At 40.2% G+C, this 25,923-nt stretch overlaps 1 protein-coding gene across 2 annotated transcripts in view; it reads left to right on the top strand.

Annotated features, from left to right (window-relative positions):
• The window catches only part of ZCCHC7 (zinc finger CCHC-type containing 7), a 250,045-nt gene that overhangs the window by 158,523 nt on the left and 65,599 nt on the right, over nucleotides 1-25,923 (top strand). For both annotated transcript variants that reach the window (XM_077251623.1, XM_077251631.1), the window contains exons 5-6: nucleotides 1,738-1,908; nucleotides 21,345-21,380. In XM_077251623.1, the coding sequence (XP_077107738.1) occupies nucleotides 1,738-1,908; nucleotides 21,345-21,380 (207 nt within the window). The remainder of the gene's footprint in view (nucleotides 1-1,737; nucleotides 1,909-21,344; nucleotides 21,381-25,923) is intronic.

The raw sequence follows: 25,923 nt of genomic DNA, 5'->3' as shown, positions 1-25,923 counted from the left end.
TGTAGATGATGCATTCTAAGTTATCCATACAGTGTCTCCCACTCACCATCCTGCGCAGGCGTACTTCACTCTGCACTGCAGAGGGCAGAGCAAAGTACTGTAGTGTGCATGCAGCGGCTTTACTTCTGAGTCACTGGCTCTCTTTGGCCTTTCCTGATGCATACACATTACAGAACAGGCAAGAGAAGACATATTGGAAAGCTCAACTGTCATGTCCGAACACGGGTATGTCCGGTGGACGGCACAACATATATGGGTATAACGAGAGGATAAAGGGAGAGGAGAGGCAGGCCCTAAGGAAAGGGGGCGAGGGATGGGACAACTCTTGACACCATCCTGTGTCTGTCCCTAAGCTCCCCCTAACGCCCTATGCGTGTCCTTCCCTCCCCCCCCCCCCCCCCCCCCCCCGGCTGCTGTCACGTGCCTAGTCCTTGGCTGTCATCTCAGCTAACCCTGGCTAGTGTACTGGCCAGCAAGGATGCTAACCTTGTCACTGCAGGTGATAAAACAACAGGGAAAGAGACAAACTGACAAAAAGGATACAACTCCGCTCAGAATCTGCTGCTACGCACCAAAGCGGGAGAGTAAACGGCTCCGGGTAAACAGGACTCCAACAGTGGCAATACCACAGCCACAGGCAGAGCTCCACACACCTAGCTGGTCTGCATAGAAGTAAACACAATAACCGACGAGCTGATGGGTCTTGTGACTGAAAGGATGTGGGAGTGGTTACCAATCAACAACAGTTGACCAGCCTAAGGCTATGCACACGTTGCGGATTAGGCTTAGGAATTTTTGGTGTGGATTCTGCATCTCTTGGCAGGAAACGCAGGTGCGGATTTGATGCGCACTTTGTGCAGATTTGCTGCGGATTTTTTGCGGATTTACTGCGTTTTTTTACCCCTGTGGATTTCTATAATGGAATGGGTACAAAAACGCTGCAGATCCGCAAAAAAGAAGGGACATGCTACTTCTTTTAATCCGCAGCGTTTCCACACGGAATTTTCCGCACCATTAGCACAGCGTTTTTTTTTCTCATTCATTTTCATTGTACTGTAAATCACTTGCGGATCTGCAGCGTTTCTGCAAGGCAAAAAATGCTGCGGATCCACAGGAAATCTGCAACGTGTGCACATAGCCTTAAAGAAACTGCCAGCAGGAGACTGACATTAACTCTTGCAAGGACCAAACAAACTACTTTTAAATTCCAGCAGATCCAGAGCTGCCACGAATCCCATAATGATTTGTGACATCAGCACAATCTTTCTGTTTCGCGCTGCTTGTTTGCTCATGCCGCTCCTCATTCTTCCCCCTTTCCACAGCGTACAATAGGCTGTGTTACCTGCACATTGAGGAAGTCCGAGTTCAGCTGGTTTTTCCGAGAAGGTGATGAGTTCTGGAGTCAGGAGGGAAGAAGTTGCTCATAAGTGGAGAAAAAAAGCTGAAATCTATGATAAAATATATTAACAAAGTTTCATGCATTCGCTTTTACTATTTATTTGTTCAAAATTTGTTTAGTATATACACTTCACATTTGACTATTGAAATGAGAAGTCGGGTAGCCCAATTTCACACATATATCTAGCTATGTGAGCAAACAAAAAACTTTTTTTCTGTTTTATTTTTTTTTTAGTATTATTTTTTTAAATGTAAAGCATTGTACTTTTTAGTTATTGCATAGTTCAATTTCAGTCCTTGGTAATGATTATAATATATTTTCTTTTCTCTATTTACCAGAAATTGCCAGCGTGTTGCCTTTGTGGAAGACGAGGACATTTGCAGTATGATTGCACAGACCCGTATTGTTCAAACTGCTTTATGCCAGGTCATATCTACCGAGACTGTAGAGAGCGACCTCATTGGCAGAAAAAGTGTTTTCGCTGTTCTATGATTGGCCATTATGCAGATGTAAGTGTTTATATTTTATGTTCTACCTATTAAATTGGTTTATCACAATGTTCATTTTTAGGGTATTACTAAGCACAATAGAATACCTTTCGCTGTCAGAAAATATTTTCAATTTTGACTGGCACAAAACTTGATTCTTTCTTAATAAAAATATTATACCCCATACCAGGGTCTGGCTGGTAAGTTTTAGCCTGGGGTGCAATCATAAAACACTGGCCCACAAGTTGCGGTGGCCTGTCATTAACCTCCTAATCTCTGGTGGCTTCAAAAAGCAACAGAGGTAACTGGCCATTAAAAATAATCATAGTTGTTGTTTTCATTATAGGATCGCACACACTTGTGCAATACTAAATACATTATTGAGCTGTTTGCAACATATCCAAGCTTACTACGTAGATGCGGGAGCAGAACCAAACTTATAACATATTGTTTACAGGAGCTGGAGAGCAAACCAGCGGTATAAAAAAAAAAAAATTGTTTAAAAAACATATGCTAACCTGATGCGATTGTGTGATACACAAAAATTCCAAGGTATAATGATAAGCTGTAGAAGATTTATAGGTCACAAGACCAGATAGGAGTGATAAAGGAAAAAAATATGGACTTTTCTACTCTGCTGGTGAACTGATGAAGGCTCCAGGATAGACAGAACTGCATTAATTGCAGTTTTATTTTCATCACGTCTTGAAGTTGACACACTTCTTATTTTAGATCTAACCACATACCTGTGTTTTTTTTCCTTCATCACAAGCTTGCTATATAGGTACGGAGCAGAACCAAGGTTTCTACAAGAGCCAAGGGTCACTATGAAGGTTACATACATACAGGAACAAAACCAAACTTACTACATAGAAACAAGAACAGAACAAACTTAATACATAAGATATGGGAGCAGAACAAATCTTACTACATAGGTATGGGAAGAGAACCACCCTTGCTACATGTATATGGGAACAGAACCAGGCTTGCTACATAGATATTGGAGAAGAACCAAGCTTACTACAGACATACAGGAGTAGAACCGAGCTCACCACATAGATTCGGCAAGAGAATCAAGCTTACTACATAGATATTGGAACAGAATCAATGTTATTCTGACTGTCGGATACACCTTACTATAAGAAACTTTTCAGGTTTAGAGAGCAGAAAATAGGAAAAATGTATTTTCTTGTAGTTGAAAGCTCCCTAGCAAAGTTAAAAAAAAAAAAGGGTCATTCTCAAATATTTTGATTAACTTTCATAAACTAGGGAGATAATGGATCTATTGTTATTGTTCCTCTGCAGCTTGTGCATTATACGTAATATAACTTTACAGCACACACATTATATACGCTCCCAGCACCACTCACATGTAGACAACACTGCTGGGCACACACGCTGCTCTGCTACTTATACACACATCCAGCTCCACTTCATATATATAAACACATCCAGCTCTGCTACATATACACACAGGGCTCTGCTACATATATATACACACACACCCAGGTCTGTTACATATACACATCAATTCTCCAATAAGCACACACAGCCAGCCGTCGTACATATATACACACGCTCTGCTACATATACACGCGCCCAGCTCTGCTACATATATACACACGGCCAGCTCTGCTGCATATACACACGCCCAGCTCTGTTACATACAGAGGCATGTAAAAGTTTGTAATTTAGTCATATATATAATTTTAGCCTTATATATATGTATATATATGTATATACATATATATATACCGTATATATACAGTACAGACTAAAAGTTTGGACATGCCTTCTTATTTAAAGATTTTTCTGTATTTTCATGACTGAAAATTGTACATTCACACTGAAGGCATCAAAACTATGAATTAACACATGTGGAATTATATACTTAACAAAAAAGTGTGAAACAACTGAAAATATGTCTTATATTCTAGGTTCTTCAAAGTAGCCACCTTCTGCTTTGATGACTGCTTTGCACACTCTTGGCATTCTCTTGATGAGCTTCAAGAGGTAGTCACCGGGAATGGTTTTCACTTCACAGGTGTGTCCTGTCAGGTTTAATAAGTGGGATTTCTTGCCTTATAAATGGGGTTGGGACCATCAGTTGTGTTGTGCAGAAGTCTGGTGGATACACAGCTGATAGTCCTACTGAATAGACTGTTAGAATTTGTATTATGGCAAGAAAAAAGCAGCTAGGTAAAGAAAAACGAGTGGCCATCATTACTTTAAGAAATGAAGGTCAGTCAGTCCGAAAAATTGGGAAAACTTTGAAAGTGTCCCCAAGCGCAGTGGCAAAAACAATCAAGCGCTACAAAGAAACTGGCTCACATGAGGACCACCCCAGGAAAGGAAGACCAAGAGTCACCTCTGCTTCTGAGGATAAGTTTATCTGAGTCACCAGCCTCAGAAATTGCAGGATAACAGCAGCTCAGATTAGAGACCAGGTCAATGCCACACAGAGTTCTAGCAGCAGACTCGTCTCTACAACAACTGTTATGAGGAGACTTTGTACAGCAGGCCTTCATGGTAAAATAGCTGCTAGGAAACCACTGCTAAGGACAGGCAACAAGCAGAAGAGACTTCTTTGGGCTAAAGAACACAAGTAATGGACATTAGACCAGTGGAAATCTGTGCTTTGGTCTGATGAGCCCAAATTTGAGATCTTTGGTTTCTACCACCGTGTCTTTGTGCGGCGCAGAAAAGGTGAACGGATGGACTCTACATGTCTGGTTCCCACCGGGAAGCATGGAGGATGAGGTGTGATGGTGTGGGGTTGCTTTGCTGGTGACACTGTTGGGGATTTATTCAAAATTGAAGGCATACTGAGACAGCATGGTTACCACAGCATCTTGCAGCGGCATGCTATTCCATCCGGTTTGCATTTAGTTGGACAATCATGTAACAACTCTGCTGACATCACTACATGGCCTCCCATCCCACAAACACCATCTTACTCACTGCTCCATGTCATGTTGTGTTGTGTCTGTTGCCGGCTCCATATTCTGTGCCTCTGCTCTCTGCATGCTTCCTTGCTGTGTGCATAGGGGGGCAGCACCAGAACTCTCTGGTTCTTATGGAATTGGGGCGCACCTGTCTAATCTGTTCCTGACCAATTACTAAGAGGCCTCCAGTATTTAGGGCAGCTCCACCCTGTGGACTGGCCTGTGTAATGTCTAAACTCTAAACTAAGCTAGTGTCTTGCTTCTGAGCTGCCAGGCCTTGCTCTGTGTTCCTCCTTCTCTGGAGGCTCTACTCTTAGCTTTTCCTTGTTATTGTTGGTCTGCCCTCCAGGAGGCTGTATATCCTGGTCTCAGTGTCTATGTCCTTGCTTTGCCTTGTTTTGGTGTGTCCGCCCTCCAGGAGACAGAATATCCTGGTCCCTGTGTCTTTGTTCTTGTACCTTGTCTTGTTCCATTACCTTGTCTGAACTTTGTCCTACCTCTGTCTCCTTGTCTGTGGCTTCTTTCCCTGCTGTGTCTTTTCTTGTGTCCTCTCTGTTTGCCTGTGCTCCACTCTCTTGCAGCTTTACCTCTGCGCAGCACTCCTGCGGTTCTGCTCCATTCTATTCTGCTTTGCTCCTGCTGCTGCAGAAATCTCTTGCTGCAGCTCCTCTCCGCATTCCTTGCGGTTCCGCTCTGCTTAGCTTCTGTTGCTGCTCTATCTCTTGCTGCTCTACTGCTCCTATCCACATCCTTGCGGTTCTCTTCCGGAGTGAACAGGTCCCAACCTGTTCCTTCATACTTCTTTCCTTCCTGCTTGTTTCCGTACCTGCATCTCCTATGTGAACAGGTCCCAACCTGTTCCTTCCTGCTTGCATCCGTACCTGCACCTCTTGTGTGAACAGGCCCAAACCTGTTCCGTCATACACCACTCTTTCCTGTCTGTTCTTGTACTAGCATCTGGCTGGGTGAACAGGTCTATACCTGTTCCTTCATACACCACATCAACCTGCCCTGTGTCTCAGCCGTGCCTGCCTGCCCTGTGTCTCATCCGTGCCAGCCTGCCCTGTGTCTCACCCATGCCTGCCTACCCTGTGTCGCAGCTGTGCCTGCCTGCCCTGTGTCTCAGCTGTGCCTGCCTGCCCTGTGTCTCAGCTGTGCCTGCCTGCCCTGTCTCTGCCGTGCCTGCTTGCCCTGTGTCTCTGCCGTGCCTGCTTGCCCTGTGTCTCTGCCGTGCCTGCTTGCCCTGTGTCTCTGCCGTGCCTGCTTGCCCTGTGTCTCTGCCGTGCCTGCTTGCCCTGTGTCTCTGCCGTGCATGCTTGCCCTGTGTCTCTGCCGTGCCGGCTTGCCCTATGTCTCTGCCGTGCCGGCTTGCCCTGTGTCTCTGCCGTGCCGGCTTGCCCTGTGTCTTCCATGCCTGCTTGCCCTGTGTCTCTGCCATGCCTGCTTGCCCTGTGTCTCTGCCGTGCCTGCTTGCCCTGTGTCTCTGCCGTGCCTGCTTGCCCTGTGTCTCTGCCGTGCATGCTTGCCCTGTGTCTCTGCCGTGCCTGCTTGCCCTGTGTCTCTGCCGTGCCTGCTTGCCCTGTGTCTCTGCCGTGCATGCTTGCCCTGTGTCTCTGCCGTGCCTGCTTGCCCTGTGTCTCTGCCGTGCCTGCTTGCCCTGTGTCTCTGCCGTGCCTGCTTGCCCTGTGTCTCTGCCGTGCCTGCTTGCCCTGTGTCTCTGCCGTGCCTGCTTGCCCTGTGTCTCTGCCGTGCCTGCTTGCCCTGTGTCTCTGCCTTGCCTGCTTGCCCTGTGTCTCTGCCGTGCCTGCTTGCCCTGTGTCTCAGCCTTGCCTGCTTGCCTACTCGTCCAAGTTTCAGCAGTGCTCATCTGCCAGTCCTGCCTGTCGCCCGCAGCTGTCCTAGTGTTCCTGTCTCCCAAGTGGGATCAGCAGCCTCAGCCAGACACCACCCTGGAGTGGCACCTGGCAGCTGCCTGCCGCACAAGCCTGACCTCACCATTAGAGGCTCCAGTGAAAACCAAGGCAGCTGTCCTAGTCACGCCCCTTCCAGGGTAGTCTGGTTTGTGGCACAGTGGGTCCACAAACCCCCTGGCTCACGCCCACCAGTCAGGGCGTGAGCGTGACACATCATTTATTTTTCAACAGGACAATGACCCCAAACACACCTCCAGGTTGTGAAAGGGCTATTTGACCAAGAAGGAGAGTGATGGGGTGCTACGCCAGATGACCTGGCCTCCACAGTCACCAGACCTGAACCCAATCGAGATGGTTTGGGGTGAGCTGGACCGCAGAGTGAAGGCAAAAGGGCCAACAAGTGCTAAGAATCTCTGGGAACTCCTTCAAGATTGTTGGAAGACCATTCCCGGTGACTACCTCTTGAAGCTCATCAAGAGAATGCCAAGAGTGTGCAAAGCAGTCATCAAAGCAAAAGGTGGCTACTTTGAAGAACCTAGAATATAAGACATATTTTCAGTTGTTTCACACTTTTTTGTTAAGTATATAATTCCACATGTGTTAATTCATAGTTTTGATGCCTTCAGTGTGAATGTACAATTTTCATAGTCATGAAAATACAGAAAAATCTTTAAATGAGAAAGTGCCCAAACTTTGGGTCTGTAATGTGTGTATATATATAATATACTGTATGTGTGTGTATATATATATATATATATATATATATATATATATATATATATTGTATATATTGTATTTTCTTTTTCTTTTTCCAAACTTTTACATTTGAAATATCATAAACAGTAAAATCGCCAAAAAGTTTGGGCATCCTGCATGGTTAGTACCTAGTAGAACCCCTTCTTGCAAGTATCACAGCTTGTAAACGCTTTTTGTAGCCAGCCAAGAGTCTTTTATTTCTTGTTTGAGGGATTTTCATCCATTCACCATTGGAAAATTCTTCCAGTTCTGTGAGATTCCTGGGTTGTCTTGCATGCACTCCTATTTTGAGGTCTAGCTACAGATTCTTTTCAACTTCAGCTTTTTTTTTTACAGATGTGTTATGCCTGCATCTATAATTTGTTGAAATTTAATTAATCCATTCTTCTATCTATTCATGAAATGTTTCCCATGGTATTAGCTGCAACACAACCCCAAAGCATGATCCACCCCTATGCTTAATGGTTGGCAAAATTGGCAAAAATTTTCCTGAAATTCTGTGTCCTTTTTTCTCAACACATACCTTTGTTGTGGACAAAGAGTTCTGTTTTAACCTCCAGAGTCTACTAAATCTTTCTGAAGGTCTTTTGCAGTCAAGCGGGGTTCTGATTTGACTCTCTAGCAATTCTATGAGGAGCTCACACTTAAATCTTGATTTTTTTTTTTTAATTACATTTCATTTAGGAAATAGCAGCTTGAAAGCTATTTGCCTTATAGGCAAGTCAAGTTTTGTAGCCTTGGCCTGCTTTGTGGGCTTCCACCATTTTCATTTTCAACGTGCTAGGCAGCTGCTTAGAAGAACCCATGGCTGCTTTTTTTGGCACAAGGTTACCGGAGGCAGGTTTTTTTTTATAAATCTGGGAAATTTGTATCACCTGACCTTTCCTATCGATGATAGTGAACAAACTATAACCTTGGTCAATATTATTGAGCATACACATCTCCCTATATTTCCATTAACAGATAAAAGACCTGAGTGGGGACTTGCCTTTTTTGTGGATTGAGTTGAAGATGTTATTGGGCCATTTTACATAAAGTTTGGGATCACATTTATCCGTCACTCTACGCTGAGCACTTATTTTGAGGTTTCCATCTAAATTTCTGAGTAACGTGATTCAGATGAACCCCCCGAGGGATCCATTCACTACAATGAGACAGCAGAGTTACTTTGTCCTCTGTCTGGCCTCTGCTCAGCGGTGTCCTTCTTTTCAAAAGTGCACAAAACTGTGGTCGACGACACTTTATGCAATCCTAAAGAGATGGACACTGCCAGATCACAGATCAGATGGGGTTCAGGTCTGGAAATTGGGCTGGCCATGACAGGGATTTGATGTGGTGGTCCTTCATCCACACCTTCAGTGAACACCATAAAAAAAAAAACGAGGCAAAAAACAATGCTTTATCATCATACCACCGAACAAAAAGTGGAATAACACGCGATCAAAAAGACGGCTATCAATATACATGGTACCGCTGAAAACGTCATCTTGTCCCGCAAAAAAGGAGCCACCATACAGCGTCATCAGCGAAAAAATAAAAAAGTTATAGCCCTCAAAGTAAAACAATGCAAAAATTATTTTTTGTATAAAAGTTTTTATTGTATAAAAGCGCCAAAACATAAAAAAATTATATAAATGAGGTTATCGCTGTAATCGTTCTGACCTGAAGAATACAACTGCTTTATCAATTTTACCAAACGCGGAACGGTATAAACGCCCCTCCACAAAAGAAATTCATGAATTGCTGGTTTTTGTTTATTCGGCCTAACAAAAATCGGAATAAAAAAGCGATCAAAAAATGTCATGTGCCTGAAAATGGTACCAATAAAAACGTCAACTTGTCCGCCAAAAACAAGACCTCACATGACTCTGGGGCAAAATATGGAAAAATTATAGCTCTCAAAATGTGGTGATGCAAAAAATATTTTTAGTAATAAAAAGCGTCTTTTAGTGTGTGACCGCTGCCAAACATAAAAAGCCACTATAAATAGTAAAAAAAAAAAAAAAAAAAAAACTTTATCACCACCTTAGTTAGGGAAAAATAATAAAATTACAAAAATGTATTTATTTCCATTTTCCCATTAGGGTTAGGGTTGGGGCTAAAGTTGGGGTTAGGGGTGTGGTTAGGGTTGGGATTAGGGTTAGGGGTGTGTTCGGGTTAGGGTTTGGATTAGGGTTAGGGGTGTGGCTAGGGTTGGGATTAGGGTTAGGGGTGTGTTGGGGTTAGGGTTGGAGTTAGAATTGGGGGGTTCCACTGTTTAGGCACATCGGGCTATGCAAACGCAACATGACGTCCAATCTCAATTCCATCCAATTCTGCGTTGAAAAAGTAAAACAGTGCTCCTTACCTTCCGAGCTCTGCTGTGCGCCCAAATAGTGGTTTACCCCCTTGGGAAAATACAAAACTGGGGGCTAAAAAATAATTTTTGTGGAAAAATCAAAGATTTTTTATTTTCACGGCTCTGCGTTATAAACTTTAGTGAAACACTTGGAGGTTCAAAGTTCTCACAACACATCTAGATAAGTTCCTTGGGGGGTCTAGTTTCCAATATGAGGTCACTTGTGGGGGGTTTCTACTGTTTAGGTGTATCAGGGGCTCTCCAAAACGCCACTCCTTCCCTTCCGAGCTCTGCCTTGTGCCCAAACAGTAGTGTTCTCCACATATGGGGTATCCGCGTACTCAGGACAAATTGCACAACAACTTTTGGGGTCCAATTTCTCCAGATACCCTTGGGAAAATACAAAATTGGGGGCTAAAAGATAATTTTTGTGGAAATAAAATTATTCTTTTATTTTCACGGCTCTACTTTGTAAACTTTAGTGAAACAATTGGGGGTTCAAAATGCAGACCACACATCTAGATAAGTCCCTTAGGTGGTCTACTTTCCAAAATGAGGTCACTTGTGGGGGGTTTCCACTGTTTAGGCACATCAGGGGCTCTCTAAACGCGACATGGCGTTTGATTTCAATTCCAGCTAATTCTGCGTTGAAAAAGTCAAACGGTGCTCCTTTTCTTCCGAGCTCTGCCATGTGCCCAAACAGTGGTTTACCCCCACATATGGGGTATCAGCGTACTTAGGACAAATTGCACAACATTTTTTGGGGTCCAATTTCTCTTGTTACCCTTGTTAAAATAAAACAAATTGGATCTGAAGTAATTTTTTTGTGAAAAAAAGTTAAATGTTCATTTTTTTTTTTTAAACATTCCAGAAATTCCTGTGAATCACCTGAAGGGTTAATAAACTTCTTAAATGTGGTTTTAAGCACCTTGAGGGGTGTAGTTTTTAGAATGGTGTCACTTTTTGCTAATTTCTATCATGTAGACCCCTCAAAGTGACTTCAAATGTGATGTGGTCCCTAGAAAAAAAAATGGTGTTGTAAAAATGAGAAATCGCTGGTGAAATTTTAAGTCTTATAACTCCCTAACGAAAAAAATTTTTCCAAAATTGTGCTGATGTAAAGTAGACATGTGGGAAATGTTACTTATTAAGTATTTTGTGTGACATATCTCTCTGATTTTAAGGGTATGAAAATTAAAAGTTGGAAAATTGCAAAATTTTCACCAAATTTCCGGGGTTTTTTTTCACAAATAAACGCAAGTAATATCAAAGAAATTTTACCACTATCATGAAGTACAATATGTCATGAGAACAGTGTCAGAATCATCGGGAACCGTTGAAGCGTTCCAGAGTTATAACCTCATAAAGGGACAGTGGTCAGAATTGTAAAAATTTGCCCGGTCATTAACGTGCAAACCACCCTTGGGGGTAAAGGGGTTAAAATATAAATCTGTAAATTGTAACGTACATTTCTATTCAACCCCTCTAGTCTGATATTCCTAAATAGAATCCTGAGTGACCAATTGTCTACAGAAGCCACATAACTAGTAAATGGATTTACAGAATAGTTGAATAATGCAAGGTTGATGGGTCTTCCCCATTCCTTGGGAACAGGGGTCCTGAGCCCTTGTTCATCTTAACGGCACAGCCGCCATGTGGAGCCGTTAGAATGGGGCAGTGGTCACATACCGGTAGTGCCGCTTCATCCAGTATCCATGCCATAGACTGACTTAGAAAGTGGAGTGTAGTGCTCAGCTGCTTCCATAAACCCTGTGGACTTTGACCATCGTGACCGGGCAAATGTTTCATTCAATCTCCAATCTATGGCAGTTCAGTGAGGAGGAATGGGCTCAGGTCGCTGTTCTAGTGATTGCCAGAAATTCCTCATAATTCTTTATTCATTTTACCATACCTACATACAGTACATACAGGAAGGTGGCTAAATGAAATTGACCCCTTCGCCCTCTTGTACATGCAACTTCAAGACAACCCGTTCAGCTAATGCATGTTACTTTTATGGCCGTACGCGATAACTACAACAGGGAAGCTTCTATGTTATAATAAGGAAGTGTGTGAGTGTGCGTGAATGGCTGGTCTCATGTAACTGCAGATGTATGGAGAATGACACATTAGCTGCCATGGAAAAATGTGCCATCTTCTTAGAATCCACAACTTTCCACTGTGTAAAAGTGAAGGCTTACACAAGCCATTCCCAAAAGCAAGCTACCATAATTACATTTCTTTGTAGAAGAGGCAAGACTTCTTTTTCACTACAGTTTTCCTTTAAGAACCCTACAGTTGCGTTGGCCCAGGTTCTATTCATGCAAAGATGAACAGTGAGGAAATGAATATTAATATTAGGTAAAATTCTGTGCCATGAGGCAATAAAGACGGCCAAAGTAGAATTGATCTGAAAGACTTTGCAGTATAACATTTCTCGGTGGAGAAGGAAGCTTCAGTGTAAAAGTTCAGAAATGAAATCAATACCAATATAATTAGTCCTGACTCGTTTGTCAATTATGAATGCACCTGCCAGGCCTAATACTGAGTAAGTCATATCTTGTGAGTGTCAGATCAGCTGTGTGTGTAAGTACGGCTACTGATCCCCCTGAACAGGCGCGCACTTGTCTGATAGATCACTGCCGCCACTAAACATTGCATCGTATGCTTCCACTTTTCTGTATCATTAGACTTCAGTCTTCGGTCCTGTGAAGCACTCTGTTAATATTTTTCATCTGTCACCTACATTTCATTTAGTTCTAAATGGGTCACTGACTTTTGGCAATTTAGATATAGCTCATTAATTAAGTGGCTGACCAAACATACAGTAATTATGCGCCTGGCTGTAAAAACAACTGTTTTATTAGGTTTATATTAGGCACATAATATTGAAAAAATCTAGCATATCTGATCAAGGAGGCAAGATAAATTGTGCCTATAGTACTGCTGAAGAAAATATCATTTTTCTTTACACGTTTTTATCATCTTTGTCTTCATTTTCTTAAGACATTTTCTCAAAGAAAATTCCTCCGTATTTAGACCTCCAGACAGTCTGAGTATTTGGGCAATATTGCCTCTTGACCTATGACCTCTGTATTGAATCCTGAATATGCATGCCAACGGCTAATTTCTGCATCTTTCCCTGGCAGAGCATTTGAATATTGCAAATATTAATAAAGCCTTTGTTTTCTAGCTGGGTCTCGTAATGGCAAGGCAGTAACAGCAAGCAGCTTTGACAAAGCACCAGAGGATTCTGTTAAAAAGTTGTGTTTAGTAATTGTAGGCATGGTGTCAGAGCATAACTGACTGGGAGCTGAAGGATTTTCTCTGCAAGATGAGTTGCTGTGCCAGCAGGGACTCGAGTCTCCTGGGCCAGCCGCGCTCTCATTAAGATTTGCCGCCAGCAGTGGCGGTGTTTTGCCAAGTATGTGACGTCCTGTTATTGTATGCTTGGCTTGTCAGCCCACAGCTTCCTGACACTCACTTATGTCACCCTTTTTATTCAGAAAAGGAAGGAGCTTTTGATAATTTGACAAGACAAGCTCTTAAACGAGCTAGGTCATGGCCTTCCCTGTCTGTGATTGTGAACATATTTCCTGAAAGCCCTGTCACTCATCACAGCAACATTTTCTCCCAGGGAGCACCCAGGCTTGTTCCGAGTCTCTTGTCAGCTCATGCATTTTGGTTATTCATATATCCGATACTGTAGTAGATTTATTTATTTTATTTTTTTTCCCTTCACTCTTTCTTCCCTCCCTTTACTTTTTGCAAATGCTAGCATGTTAGTGCGGCTAATCCTTTCTCCAGTGCTGTGTTCCCAGAAGGTTTGTGTACAAGAGTTCTCTTTGGTACAAGGCAGACAACTGGCCAAGAGGAGCTGAAAAGGAGGCAAGGCCGCTTAGTGGTGTTTTTGTGTTTGCTCACTGTTGTGGAAATACAAGAACTGGTGGCAAGGGCCTTGCCTATTGAGCACTTGAGTCTCGGTCTGCTGTCGGGGGCTGTTTCAGATTGAGTGTTTTCTTTTCTTTGATGTTCACATTTGAGAATGGGGAAGTGGGAATTAAACAACAGATGCCCTAAGCTGTTTTAGACTTGTAAAATAATAATTAGGACCTGATAAAATTCAATATGGGCGCACAAAATGAAGCTTGAAAAAACCCTCATTTCTTCTGATGTGGCAGTTTCCTTTATGAGATTATTTTATGAATGCCCAAGCACCTTATCTGGCGTCTTATGAGGAGATTTGATAGTAAAACATTTCAGTGGGTGGTGAAGGTAAAAGAAAAATTACATTTCAGCACTTAAAGTAATTCCTCCCTCCTTGCAAAGGTTCAGCTTTGCTCATTGTACCAAATGTACGTAATATATGCAAACATTACTAAGGCCCGAGAATAAAAGGCAAGGTCTGGAGACCTTTCATTAACACAAGGGAATGTTTCCTTCGCCATCAAGTGGTATACCTTTATCATAACAGATACCAGCTATATATAGAGCAAGAGAGAGTGTATGTGTATATATTTATGCTTGTATTACCGTATATGTATAAATGTATAAATATATGTGCGTATGGATATAAGATAGATATATTATAAATAAAAGTACACAAACACGTATATTTATGTGTGTGCATATATATAATACAATTTATACTGTATGTGTGTATAGATAGATAGATAGTTGATAGATAGATATACACACATCTGCACATACACTTTTCTGGATTGCTATTCAAATATTTATTTTGTATGTCTGACCATGCATGCTGGTGCCAGTTTTTTCATTCAGTGGATGGCATGAAAAACCTACACAAGCATTCCATTTTGCATGGTAATGAAACCATTGGGATCACTCAAATGTTTGGATGACTTTTTTTTTTTTTTGTGTTAGCTTCCAGACAAAAAATGTACATATACAGGGGACTTAACCTTCCTTCCAGACTGCATACGTACATATGGTTGATATGAATTAGAGAATATGCTGCTTATTTGCTTAACAAGTGTATTACTTAATATTGACAAATTCAATAGGTAGTGTTGCAAGAACTCTTTGTATTCGGCTATGTGCCCACGTTGCCGATTGGTGTGCGGATTTTTCTGTACCGTTTTTGCAGTGCATTTTACCTGCGGATTTACCGCAGATTTACCACGGAATTCCTGCAGTTTTTGTGCAGTTTTCACCTGCGGTTTTACACCTGTGGATTCCTATTGAGGAGCAGGTGTAAAACGCTGCGGAATCCGCACAAAGAATTGACATGCTGCGGAAAATACAACGCAGCGTTTCCGCGCTGTATTTTCCACACCATGGGCACTGCGGATTTTGTTTTCCATAGGTTTCGCCTGGAAAAGAGCTGCGAATCTGCAGCTACCGATCCGCAACGTGTACACATAGCCTTCAGGTTCTGTAATAACCTAAAAATGAATTGGTTTAACCATTGTTTGTTTTGCACATAGGGAGTGATATCAGAATCCCTACTATGTGAGCATCTAGTCTTGGCCGAGTAAGGGTACTGTGATGTGCTATTTTTCCTAGAATTCAGGGCAATAAAAGCTGTAATTCCATTACAATTCAATGTGTTTTATGAACTTTCAAGTAAGCCAGTGGCAATTTTACAGAGAACACCACACATCAAAAGCAGACCATAGTTATCCAAATGATATGATTATAAATGATCATGTATCGAAATTAGTGGCTTCTACAGTTGTGCGCGTTTGCATTACAGTTTTATGAGAAAATTAAAATTCTTATTAATGATATTTAACTGAATACTTAAAAATATATTTATAATTATATTTTGGAAGAATTGTTCTCATTGTAGGAATAAGCTTTTTCTTGGTGCGACTTCCGAAATCGGCTTTAGTTCAGGTTCAGATGAGCTTATTTTACGTACAGTTTGGGCACACATGTTCATGTAATCGCTTTCCTTGTTCTTATTGGAATGCACGTAATGTAAATTCAGACTAAAGGCAGCAAAAGCAATAAGGGTACACATGTGGAAACAAGGAGTAAGGAAATGTTAAACAAACTACAGCAAGTTTGTACTGATTACCGTTTTATACTCCCTTTGAATTTTCTCAAGCAGCTTCATCAGGTAGTCACCTGGAATGGCTTCCAATTCACAGGTATGCCACATCAAGAGTCTATCTGTGGAATCAACAGCCTCCAGAAAGTGTTTACGACCATCAGATGTGTTTTGCAGAGGCAATGTTGGTACACAGTTCCATACAGGGCTGAGCCATATTCCACAAATTTTGCAAGCCAGTATATGTCAAAAACAACTTCAACTAAATAAATAATAATGGTCCATAATTACTTTGACATAAAGGTCAGACAGGATAATTTCTAGGACCTTTAAGGTATCTTCAAGTGCACCCATGAAACTATCTACCACTGTGATGAAACTGGTTCTCATGAAGACCGCTCCAGCAAAGGGCAATCAAAAATTACTTCTGCTGCAGAGGATAAGTTAATCACAGTTGCTAGCCTCAAAAAGTGCAAATTCGCTGTAATGCTAACATTATAAATGATGCACAGACATCAAGTAGCAGACACATCTCAACATGAACTTCCGGATGAGTCTTCGAGAAGCAGGCCTTTACGGTCTAATTAATCAAAGTACCACAGAGGACCGCAAACAAGAGGAAGAGACCTACTTGGGAATGCAACACAAGGAGTGAACATTATATAATTGTAAAAATACACTGTCTAAAATGAGACAATTAGAGAGTTTTTGCACCATCTGCCATACCTTTTTGAGATTAAGATGAGGTGAGCGGATGGTTTCAACATTTGAGGACATTTATGAACCATGAAGGGGAGGTGTAACCGGGTGGCAGTGCTTTGATGTTGACAATGTAGGTTATTTATTCCAAATACAAGGTGCACTTGCTCTGCATGGCTACAGCAGGATTGTGAAAAAGACATTCCATCCCATCTGGTTTGCACTTAGTGGTACAATTATTAGTGTTGCAACAGGACAATTACTCAAAACGCACTTCTAGGCCATGTAGTGGTATGTGGCCAAGGGGGATGAAGTATTGTGTCCACAATCACCTGACATCGACTAAATTGAAATTGTTTGGGATGAGTTGGTTCACAGAGTGAAGGCAAAGCTGCAAAAATTAGCTCAGAACCTCTTGTAACTGTTGGGAAAACATTCTGGAAGTACCTGATGAAGCTGTTTGAGATAATGTCAAGGGTGTGTAAATCTGTAATCAAGGTAAAAGGAATCTAAAATTAAGGAATATAACATTTAACAGACATTTTGGATTGTTTAACACCTGTTTCTTTTTACTCCCCGTTTCAATGTGTCTATTGATTTTGTTGCCTTTAGCCTGAATCTACAATGTGCACATTCTAATAACAAGAAGGAAAATCACTACATGAATAGATATGTCCAAACTTTAGATTGCCCAGTCTTTTACATGTGTTGTCCAAATGTGAAACAGTAAATGGACCTATGGTAGTTCATATTTAAATTTTTACACGCAGACCAACAGGTCAGAGGCACGGTATAGTAGGGCAAAGACAAAGCATGGTCAAACGTGTCTGGTCAGGCAGCACCGGATCAGTGAATAGCTGGGATCAGGAGCGGAGAGTTCAGACAGGATGGGTAACTAGCCGGGTCAGTAATGAGAATCTGAATACAGGATAGCAAGCACCGGCACAAATGGGGCTGGAACCAACGTGCGGGCGAGGAATGATTTGAGGAGCTGGCTTAAATAGAACCTGCTTGTGTGGAATAGGCTGGGGAGCCAGATCTCTGCAGGACACAGCAGGGTTAAGTTCCTGCAGAGACCGGCCCACCCCCCTAAGGCCAGATAAAAATAAATAAAAGAAAACCAAATGTTCAGAATTGTAATCACGTTCTATACTTGAAATGATGCAAACCCTCCTTTGAAAAAAATGTGAAATTTGAGGTTGTGAGGTAGCAAAACACGAAAAATGCCAAGGGGGATTTATACTTTCTCAAGCCACTGCATATGAAAGATTTCCTTTTTTTTTTTTTCTAAATAAAAAAGACAATTTTTCGTACACTTCTCTCAACCCAGCTTTAAAGCGGATCTGCTACCAGATTTCACAATACGAACTGTATACATTATTTATACAGGCCGGTGTATTTACTTAGAAAATTCCCATCAGGATTGCTTTATTCCTGATATTAAAATGAGCATTTTATGTGATTAGCTATAAAATTTAATGAAATAGGTGGTGAGTCCAGCCAGCGGAAGTGTGCACTGAACAGTGTGAGAAGTTAGGTGCAGCAGGACGGACCCTGAGGAGCCACCAATTTGGGGAGCAGAGATTGAGTTACACGTTCATAAAGAATCATACAGCCTTTCTGACGGGGATTTTTAAAGTAAATACAAAATCCTTTTTCAGGTCTGAGATTTGTATTTATTAATATAATAGTGACAGAATCCCAGACTGACAAGCTTAAAGCATCCAGGGAAGCATAGAGTATTTTGAAACCATGTAGAATTGTTTTATTGGAATTATAACACAAACATTTAAAGCCATAAAGGAGTACCTATACAAAAGCGCAGGACAACATGCCACCAAGTGGAATATATGGAAATGCATGAGCAATAATTAAATATACGTCATAGGTCACTTCTCCCTGCTATGGTGCTGAGCTCGCATGTTTTCAGGGACAACAAGCCCTCTCACATGGCCATATTGATGGAAAAATTAAAAAGTTATGGCTCAGGGAAGAAGGGGAATAAAGAAGCAAAAAAAAAATCCCAAGGTCTTGCAGGGGTTAAAGGAGTTGTCCAAGACTTTGCATATTGATTATTTCTCAGTAATAGAGCCCATCGATATGATATTTTTAGGGTCTCCCTCCCCTATCAGATGTAATTAGCTCTGGCAGTGGCTTAGATGTAAGTTAAGGTCCGGAGCCGAGCGCCGCCGCTCCGTCCAATGTTTAGTGACTGCTGGGGAGTACTGCAGTTTGTCTTTGTGCATCCATTGCTTTTCTGCCTCTCTTTTCTTATTCACATATACAGCGGTCCTTTGAGAGTATGGCACCTTGCCAGGTTACTTCATGTCCGTAATTGTAATTTTTCAACCATGTTATTCGGAAACACTGTGAGTAATCGAAAACTAACCATAGCTAAAGTGGAAATGACACGATTCCGCTCAGTCTAACCTGTGAAAATGGTAAATGAAGGCAGCTCATTCAGCAGTTATATACAGGCCTAGAGTACAGTATCACGGTCTGGGCCGCTGCTTTATGTTTCTCTATTGGCTGCTGAATATAATTGTCACTACAAAATATAATATAGTTGTTAGATATAAGGCAAACGACTTTGCCCTGTATTAGACACTAAATCTATAGCACCTGGGCAACAAGCAAATGTTCTGAAAATGTGAAGAATCAAATAAAAAAAATGTAATTGATCATGTTTTCATTATATAGTGACTAATGACGAGCGAGCACACTTGTGTCTTAATGGAGTATTTTGGGCGTGCTTGACAAATATGCGGCTGCATGTCTCGCGGGTGTTCGACAGATGCAAGGATTGCCTGTTAGGCACTCGAGCATGCTCAGATAGTACCTTATTCCAGTACGCTTGCTCATCACCAACAGTGACTAAGCTTTGCATAAGGATACAAGGAGGATTACCCAATAGATGCCTCTGATGTTTGGCACTACATAGACATACGTGTCTACTACCGTATATCTTGGTATACTTGTCCAGTAGTGTGGAATACTACTGCAAATCCACTATATCTGGTCCCAGTCTTAAAGGGAATCTGTCACCAGGTTTTTGCTTCCCCATCGGAGAACAACATGATGTAAGCGCAGAAACCCTGATTCCAGCAATGTATCACTTACTGGGCTGGTTGCTACAGTTTTAATTAGAAATGTTTTTTTCTGCTTCAGAGATCTAGCAGTTCTCTGAATGCTGAGCCTTGTGACCCCACCCACACCACTGATTAGCAGCTTTCTTCCCACGTACAGTGTGCACATAAAGCAGCCAATCAATGGTGGGAGCGGGGTTGGACTACATGGAAGCAGGTTTACTAGTCCTCTACTGATAATCTCCTGCTGATAACGATGACACAGCATTGGAATTGGGGTCTCTGCCCCTACATATTATGCGACTCTCAGATTAGGCAGCAGAAGTTTGGAGACTGATTTCCTTTACAGTTTACCATGTGGAGGTTTAATACCCTAGACTTAACAAAAAAAACTTTTTCCCTGATGTAGACCAGTAGGTAGTTTACTAGGTAATTTTTTTTAGACACTGAATGGCAGTATAATAGCATTATTAAGTTGGATATACTGTATATTTCAGTTGAGTATGGGCACTGTTTTGTAGCATTCTTACTACTTTATTATTATTACTATTATTTATTACATTATTACTATTATTACGCCCTACTATGTTGCCAGAGCCCACCTAAAACTGGTCCGGTCTATAGAATACAATAATATATCTCTTAGTCTAGGACTAGTTGGCCACAGCTTTCCTGCTGGCCTTTTTCACTATCCTTCTAAGGTATCGCAATGGATTAATATAGGAATTGATCAGTCCCTCTATGACAGTAAACTGTCTAAAATTTTGTCCTATGTAGTATTTTTCAACATTTTGCCCCGCCAATAAAAAGAAGGCAGGTCTGCGCAAAAACAGATTGTGGTCTACCAACTTGTGGCATATGTGACCCAAAACGTGCGTACATTATATCTGCAGTGTATGCCGAATGGATGGCGTAGGTTTAGTCTGGTGCGCAGTCTACAGCTTAAATGTGCCACCTTGTTAAGGATCTTACGCCTCTTAAATACCGTACATTTTATGAACTTTACTCCCGAATAACTGACTGAATCTCAAATTTGTGAAACAGAAACGTAATTTTTGTTGTTGTAAAATTTAAAGAATGAATATTTATTCCCGTTATTTGCCTTTTTAGACGCATTCAGATTTAAGTCTTAACATTGTCCGAGAGACTTTAGGGTAAATTATTTTTTCATTCCTTTTTTTGCCAATTTTTTTTTGCTTTTGAAATGTTCTATTATTGTAATGGTCGTATTCCCGGTACACTAGGAGGTGGTCATTCATTGAGGGTTACGTAGAATACTGTTTTAGAGCCTAAAGAGCTTTCTTTGTGCACAACTGTTAGTTTGATGAATGTATTAAATGCCAATAACTAGAGTTGTAATATGCAAGTTATTTTTGTAACATACAACTATGTGTATATACACACACGAGACCTATCACCCCGAACCGAGATACAGATGGCTCAAGTAAAAGATTCCGAAAACTTTTAAGGAGGTGGAGGCTTTCCTGGCTTACTTTCAGGGCAGGGTGGTGTTAAAGCAGTGTAAAATTCAATTAAACAGTGCAGCCAGGTTTTTTGAAGCTGAAATCCAGGCCCTTTCAGCTAAGCCTTTTCCTTGCCTGTGACCGGCACCAGCAGATGCTTTATTATGCCAAAACCAACAGGCTGTAAAGCACCTTGTTTCATGCTGCTAACTGATCAATATTTTTTTTTATCTTCCAGGCTTGCCCAGAAGTATGGAGGCAGTACCACCTAACTGTAAGTAGATCCACCTTGATTATTTTCTCCTGCGACTAAACAATTTACTCTTCCATGAAGTTTCCAGCACTAGGAGGTAGTCATGTGCCCCCAGCTGAAAGATAATCTGAGACCTCAGAGAGATTCTTTCTGGGCTGAAGGATGAGGTAGTAAGCTGGGCTCACGTTGCTTGTGTGCAATCTACGTTTGGAACGTAAAGTGAAGTATGGCTACCAGTAAACTATATGCATTAATGACACCTGTTTACAGCCTTTGTGTATGAGAGCACAAGCATGCCAGTGCTACCCATTTGTATATTTGCATAGGTACAAAATACACATTTTATATATATATATATATATATATATATATATATATATATATATGTGTGTGTGTATATACACACATACATACATAATTTTTTTTTTTACTTGTAAAATGTTGCTACAGAACATTCTGCCGTTATACTTTACAGCTAGATATTGCGATTTTCCTAATGAGAGATTAGGTACATTAACTCACAGTTAGTGCTGCACGCACCAATGTGATTTGCTGGAATAAAGACTGTGCCATTATATAGTAAAACTTTGTAATAGGCACGCTGACGGTAATGCGCTAAGGTTTGCTAAGGGGAATAGCACCATCTGCTGCTTTGTAGAGGTATTTCTACATTTTTCAGTGGGTTAAAGCTGCTTGATGGCTACACATATTAAAGGCAAAGTTGCTGTCATCTGCTTATGAGTTCCCTCTGATGAAGACACCCACTTGTCACATATTGATTCAGTAGGATTTGGAACTACATGAACTGTTCTTAATGATCAATGAGATATGACTCCGTTGATTTGTTTGAAGGGTACGTTTTTGTTCTGATTAATGAACCATCTTAGTCCTAATAATAAGGATTAATTCATTTGTATAGGGAAAATTCTCAGACTCCCTATTTTTGTCACCAGAAGCTATGCAATATTGCGTTGTAAGAAACGATTCCAGTACTTGTTGTTACAAATATATGTGTACACACAGATGGATGTGCATGTCCCCACAGTTCTTCCTTGTCCCCATTGGGGCTCTCAGGCCCTATCTCGGACACATGTATGGTAGCTCAAGTTTCATTGGAAGCCTATTTTAAGCTCTCAGTATGTTTGTTAGGAACGAGAATTGTCCAGAAATTCAGCTACCAAACTGTATTTCTTGTTGGGCATTGAGTGCTTTCTGCTATTACTGCTATTTTACTGCTATTCCTGTACTTTGCATTGTATATAGGTTTAGTGTTTACATAAAGATTGTATTTTACAGTTGACTTTTTTATATAAAAATGATATACGCCTTGAAATTGTGTGAAATATATTAAATTTTAAGCTAATTGTATGAGGATATGTATCGGTAGATAAAAGGGTACAGGAGCAAATTTTCAACAAATTGATAAATAGTAATAAAATACCTATATATTTATATGTATTTCTTACACGTGACATTACTTGGAATATTATCTTTGTACTAATCAATTAATAATCTAGAAGTCTTAATAATTTGTATAATAACAATGCTTCGTCATGTAAGGTTTTACCATCTGTAACCCAGGACATGTATGTAGCAGTGAGGAAAATTAAATATTGTTTGATTAACTCCAGACTTGATGCTGACAATGCTAATTTGTCAGTTTGCGAGGATGAACATGCTTAACGTTGAATTAACCGGAATCCAGGTTTAGTAAATCCCTCTGGTCAGAATCGAAGGGGATTTTATTTACTTGGTAATCTGAGGATATTTATTGAGACATTGTCCATGGGAAAGTCAACAAGAGACGTAGAAAGAATCACTGTTATCCTTTGTCAGTCAAATCACTTAGTTCTGAGCACATGTTGACACTGCGACCACTTCCCTCCCCTTTATTTTTGCAGTGTTCCATACACTTTACTCAATTGAATGTGACAGGTGTAGCCGAATTTGTCACTTTTTACTTTTCTAATGAATACTCAACCAAAAGGCCATTGCTCCGAATAAGCAGCAATGCAGAATGTTTCTTCCTTGCCTTTGTTTCCTATGTAAGGTTGCCCTGGCTCTGACTCGCCAGTAGAGAGCGCACCGCTGCTTGCTGCCAGCCTGGGGTGTTTTCATGAACAGTGGATGGGTTGGACCTGGACCACTCTACTTTTGCTAAAGATGTCTGCACTGCCGTACATGGCTAATAAGTCATTAGTTGCGTTTCCTTCTTCCAACTAATGGCGCATAAGCACAAAGTAGATCTCTCTTTGCGTTGTCTCATAGGTTTTTCGCTATTTAGACCTAAAACATAACATTCTTACAATATAACCAACTGACAATATGTAATAGATTAGTTCAGGTGAATATCATGTCACAAACCTGCCTTTGGAAGCTACTGGCAACCAAGTTAGTCTTGCATAGTGCTGAATAAAACCAAAACCTGGAAACATGCCACTGAACAACCAATATCACAATAAACAGTCCAATCTGTCTAAGGATTCATGAGACTTAATATAAAATCATATTGAAAGCTACTTTAAATAGTAGAAAAAAATGTATATATATATTTTATACAATTATGTACATATATGTATTATTTATTTTTTTAATGAAGAGTTACATTCATGTATATGTTTTGTATGACTTACATTCTGCATCTTTTTTATCTTTTGGTTATTATGTACACAGCAGCTTTTATAGTGGTGAGCTGTTTCACATTGTATCCTGACTTGCCTATCCATTGTTACCAGTTTTCTGTAGACCGTCCTCTTCCCCATAATTAGATGAGGTGTACAACCATATAGAAACCTTCATGTATATACAAATGCAATGGGATGCTTTATATTTAACATTTTTGCATATTTACATAATAAAATCCTACTAGTGTTTTCATTATATATTTTTATATTGTAATTTTTAGTGCATGTAATTATTCTTTTTTTTTTTTTTTAAATAGCAGGGAAATTGATGTAGGATATTGTAATATTAGGATTTTACTTTTTTCGATTGAGATGCAATTTTTTTTTTGCGTTTAGTAATTAAGATATTTGTAAAATACAAAAGGCTATTGTTGAAGCTGCTGCGAGTTTTCCTAAATATCCTTTGTTCAGGCATTTTATATTTTTGATACCTTGTTTTTATATATATATTTTTCCTCTAGTTCTTATTGATCCATATAAGTGCAGACTAAATACAGTAATACTTTGGGTGTTCTTTATTTGTTATTCTGTGTATTGGGAAATACATATTTATGAAAAATGATGTGAATTGGCCATTCTAAAAGGTTTAAAGTTAGATTGTGAATGCTAAGTATTAACACCAATTTTGCTACATTTCTTAGTTCTCCTTTGATTTCCAAAGGTTTTCTTAAAATAAGGAAAGGACCTAGAGCTATAAAAAGTTATTATTCTTGTGGAGCGCTTGTTTTTATTTTAGTCTTTTACATCTCTGAACTGTACATCTGTATTAGTGTTTTATTTCATGGACTTTCAGCATATGATATTTTATATCTCAGAGTTACTCGATAAGTTAATTAAATGTAATTATAAAATGTAGTTTGTGCTTCAGTTCTATGTTTATGGCAAGCTATTCAGTCCAGCTCTCCCATAGTAAACAGATCCTAATACTAAAGTGAATCAGGGATCTTGGATTTAGGGTATGTGCAAATGATCATTATTTGCTGCAGACATTTATGCATCAAAAATGTCTCTTAGCAGGAGAAATGCTACATAAAATACACCTGGATTTCAGTGTGTTTTTATGCGTTTTATTTAATTTGTTTTTTTCCGATTCATTAGAATAGGTGAAAAATGCTGCAAAGAATTGACAATCCTATTCAAATCAGCAAGGAAAAATAAGCACGAGTTTTCAGAAATCTCATTCACTTTGTTGGGACAGTAAAATGCTCCATTTTGTCACTGCAAAAAAAGACAAAATAATGGGGAAACGTGGCAAAAACATGACATGTGGACACACCTTTATAATATACCTGCTTACCACTGAGCCCCTTATTCCAGAGGTGGCTATGAATTCTTCTGAAGGTCCTTCATGTGGAGAAGCAATGTGTATGTGCTTACTTATTTGGATAACCCTAGCTGGAAGGTAGTTATTTGCTCCCAAAAATACCTGTAATACAATATATACAGGTAAATAAAATTCAATGTCTTTTTTTTCTAAGCAACGGGATTGAATAAAGCCTTAGCTGCTTGATCAGATTTTGAGTTTTATGAGAACAATTCTTATTTCCAGTATGTTGTTCTAAAAATGAAGCTTCTATAATTATTACATTCATATGGGGGATATAACTATTTAATCATACTCATATAATTCAGCTATAATTTTGTTGAGATACCGCTGGGTCCAACTTTCAAGATGAACATAAAATCTAGATCAAAATCCATCCAAACTACGGTAATCTCACAATTCTTTTTTTTATATCTAAATCTTAGATCTATCAAAGTTAATTAAAAAAAAGTGGTAATGAATCCATGTTATTTGTATTGACAAATTAACAGATATATATTTATGTATATATGCAAGTGTGTGTGTGTGTGTATATATATATATATATATATATATA

This window comes from Ranitomeya variabilis, chromosome 1, assembly GCF_051348905.1.
Source record: "Ranitomeya variabilis isolate aRanVar5 chromosome 1, aRanVar5.hap1, whole genome shotgun sequence".
In the NCBI taxonomy this organism is placed as follows: Eukaryota; Metazoa; Chordata; class Amphibia; order Anura; family Dendrobatidae; genus Ranitomeya; species Ranitomeya variabilis.
The sequence above is the reverse complement of the archived record's forward strand: the minus strand, read 5'-3'. Positions and strand labels throughout refer to the sequence as shown.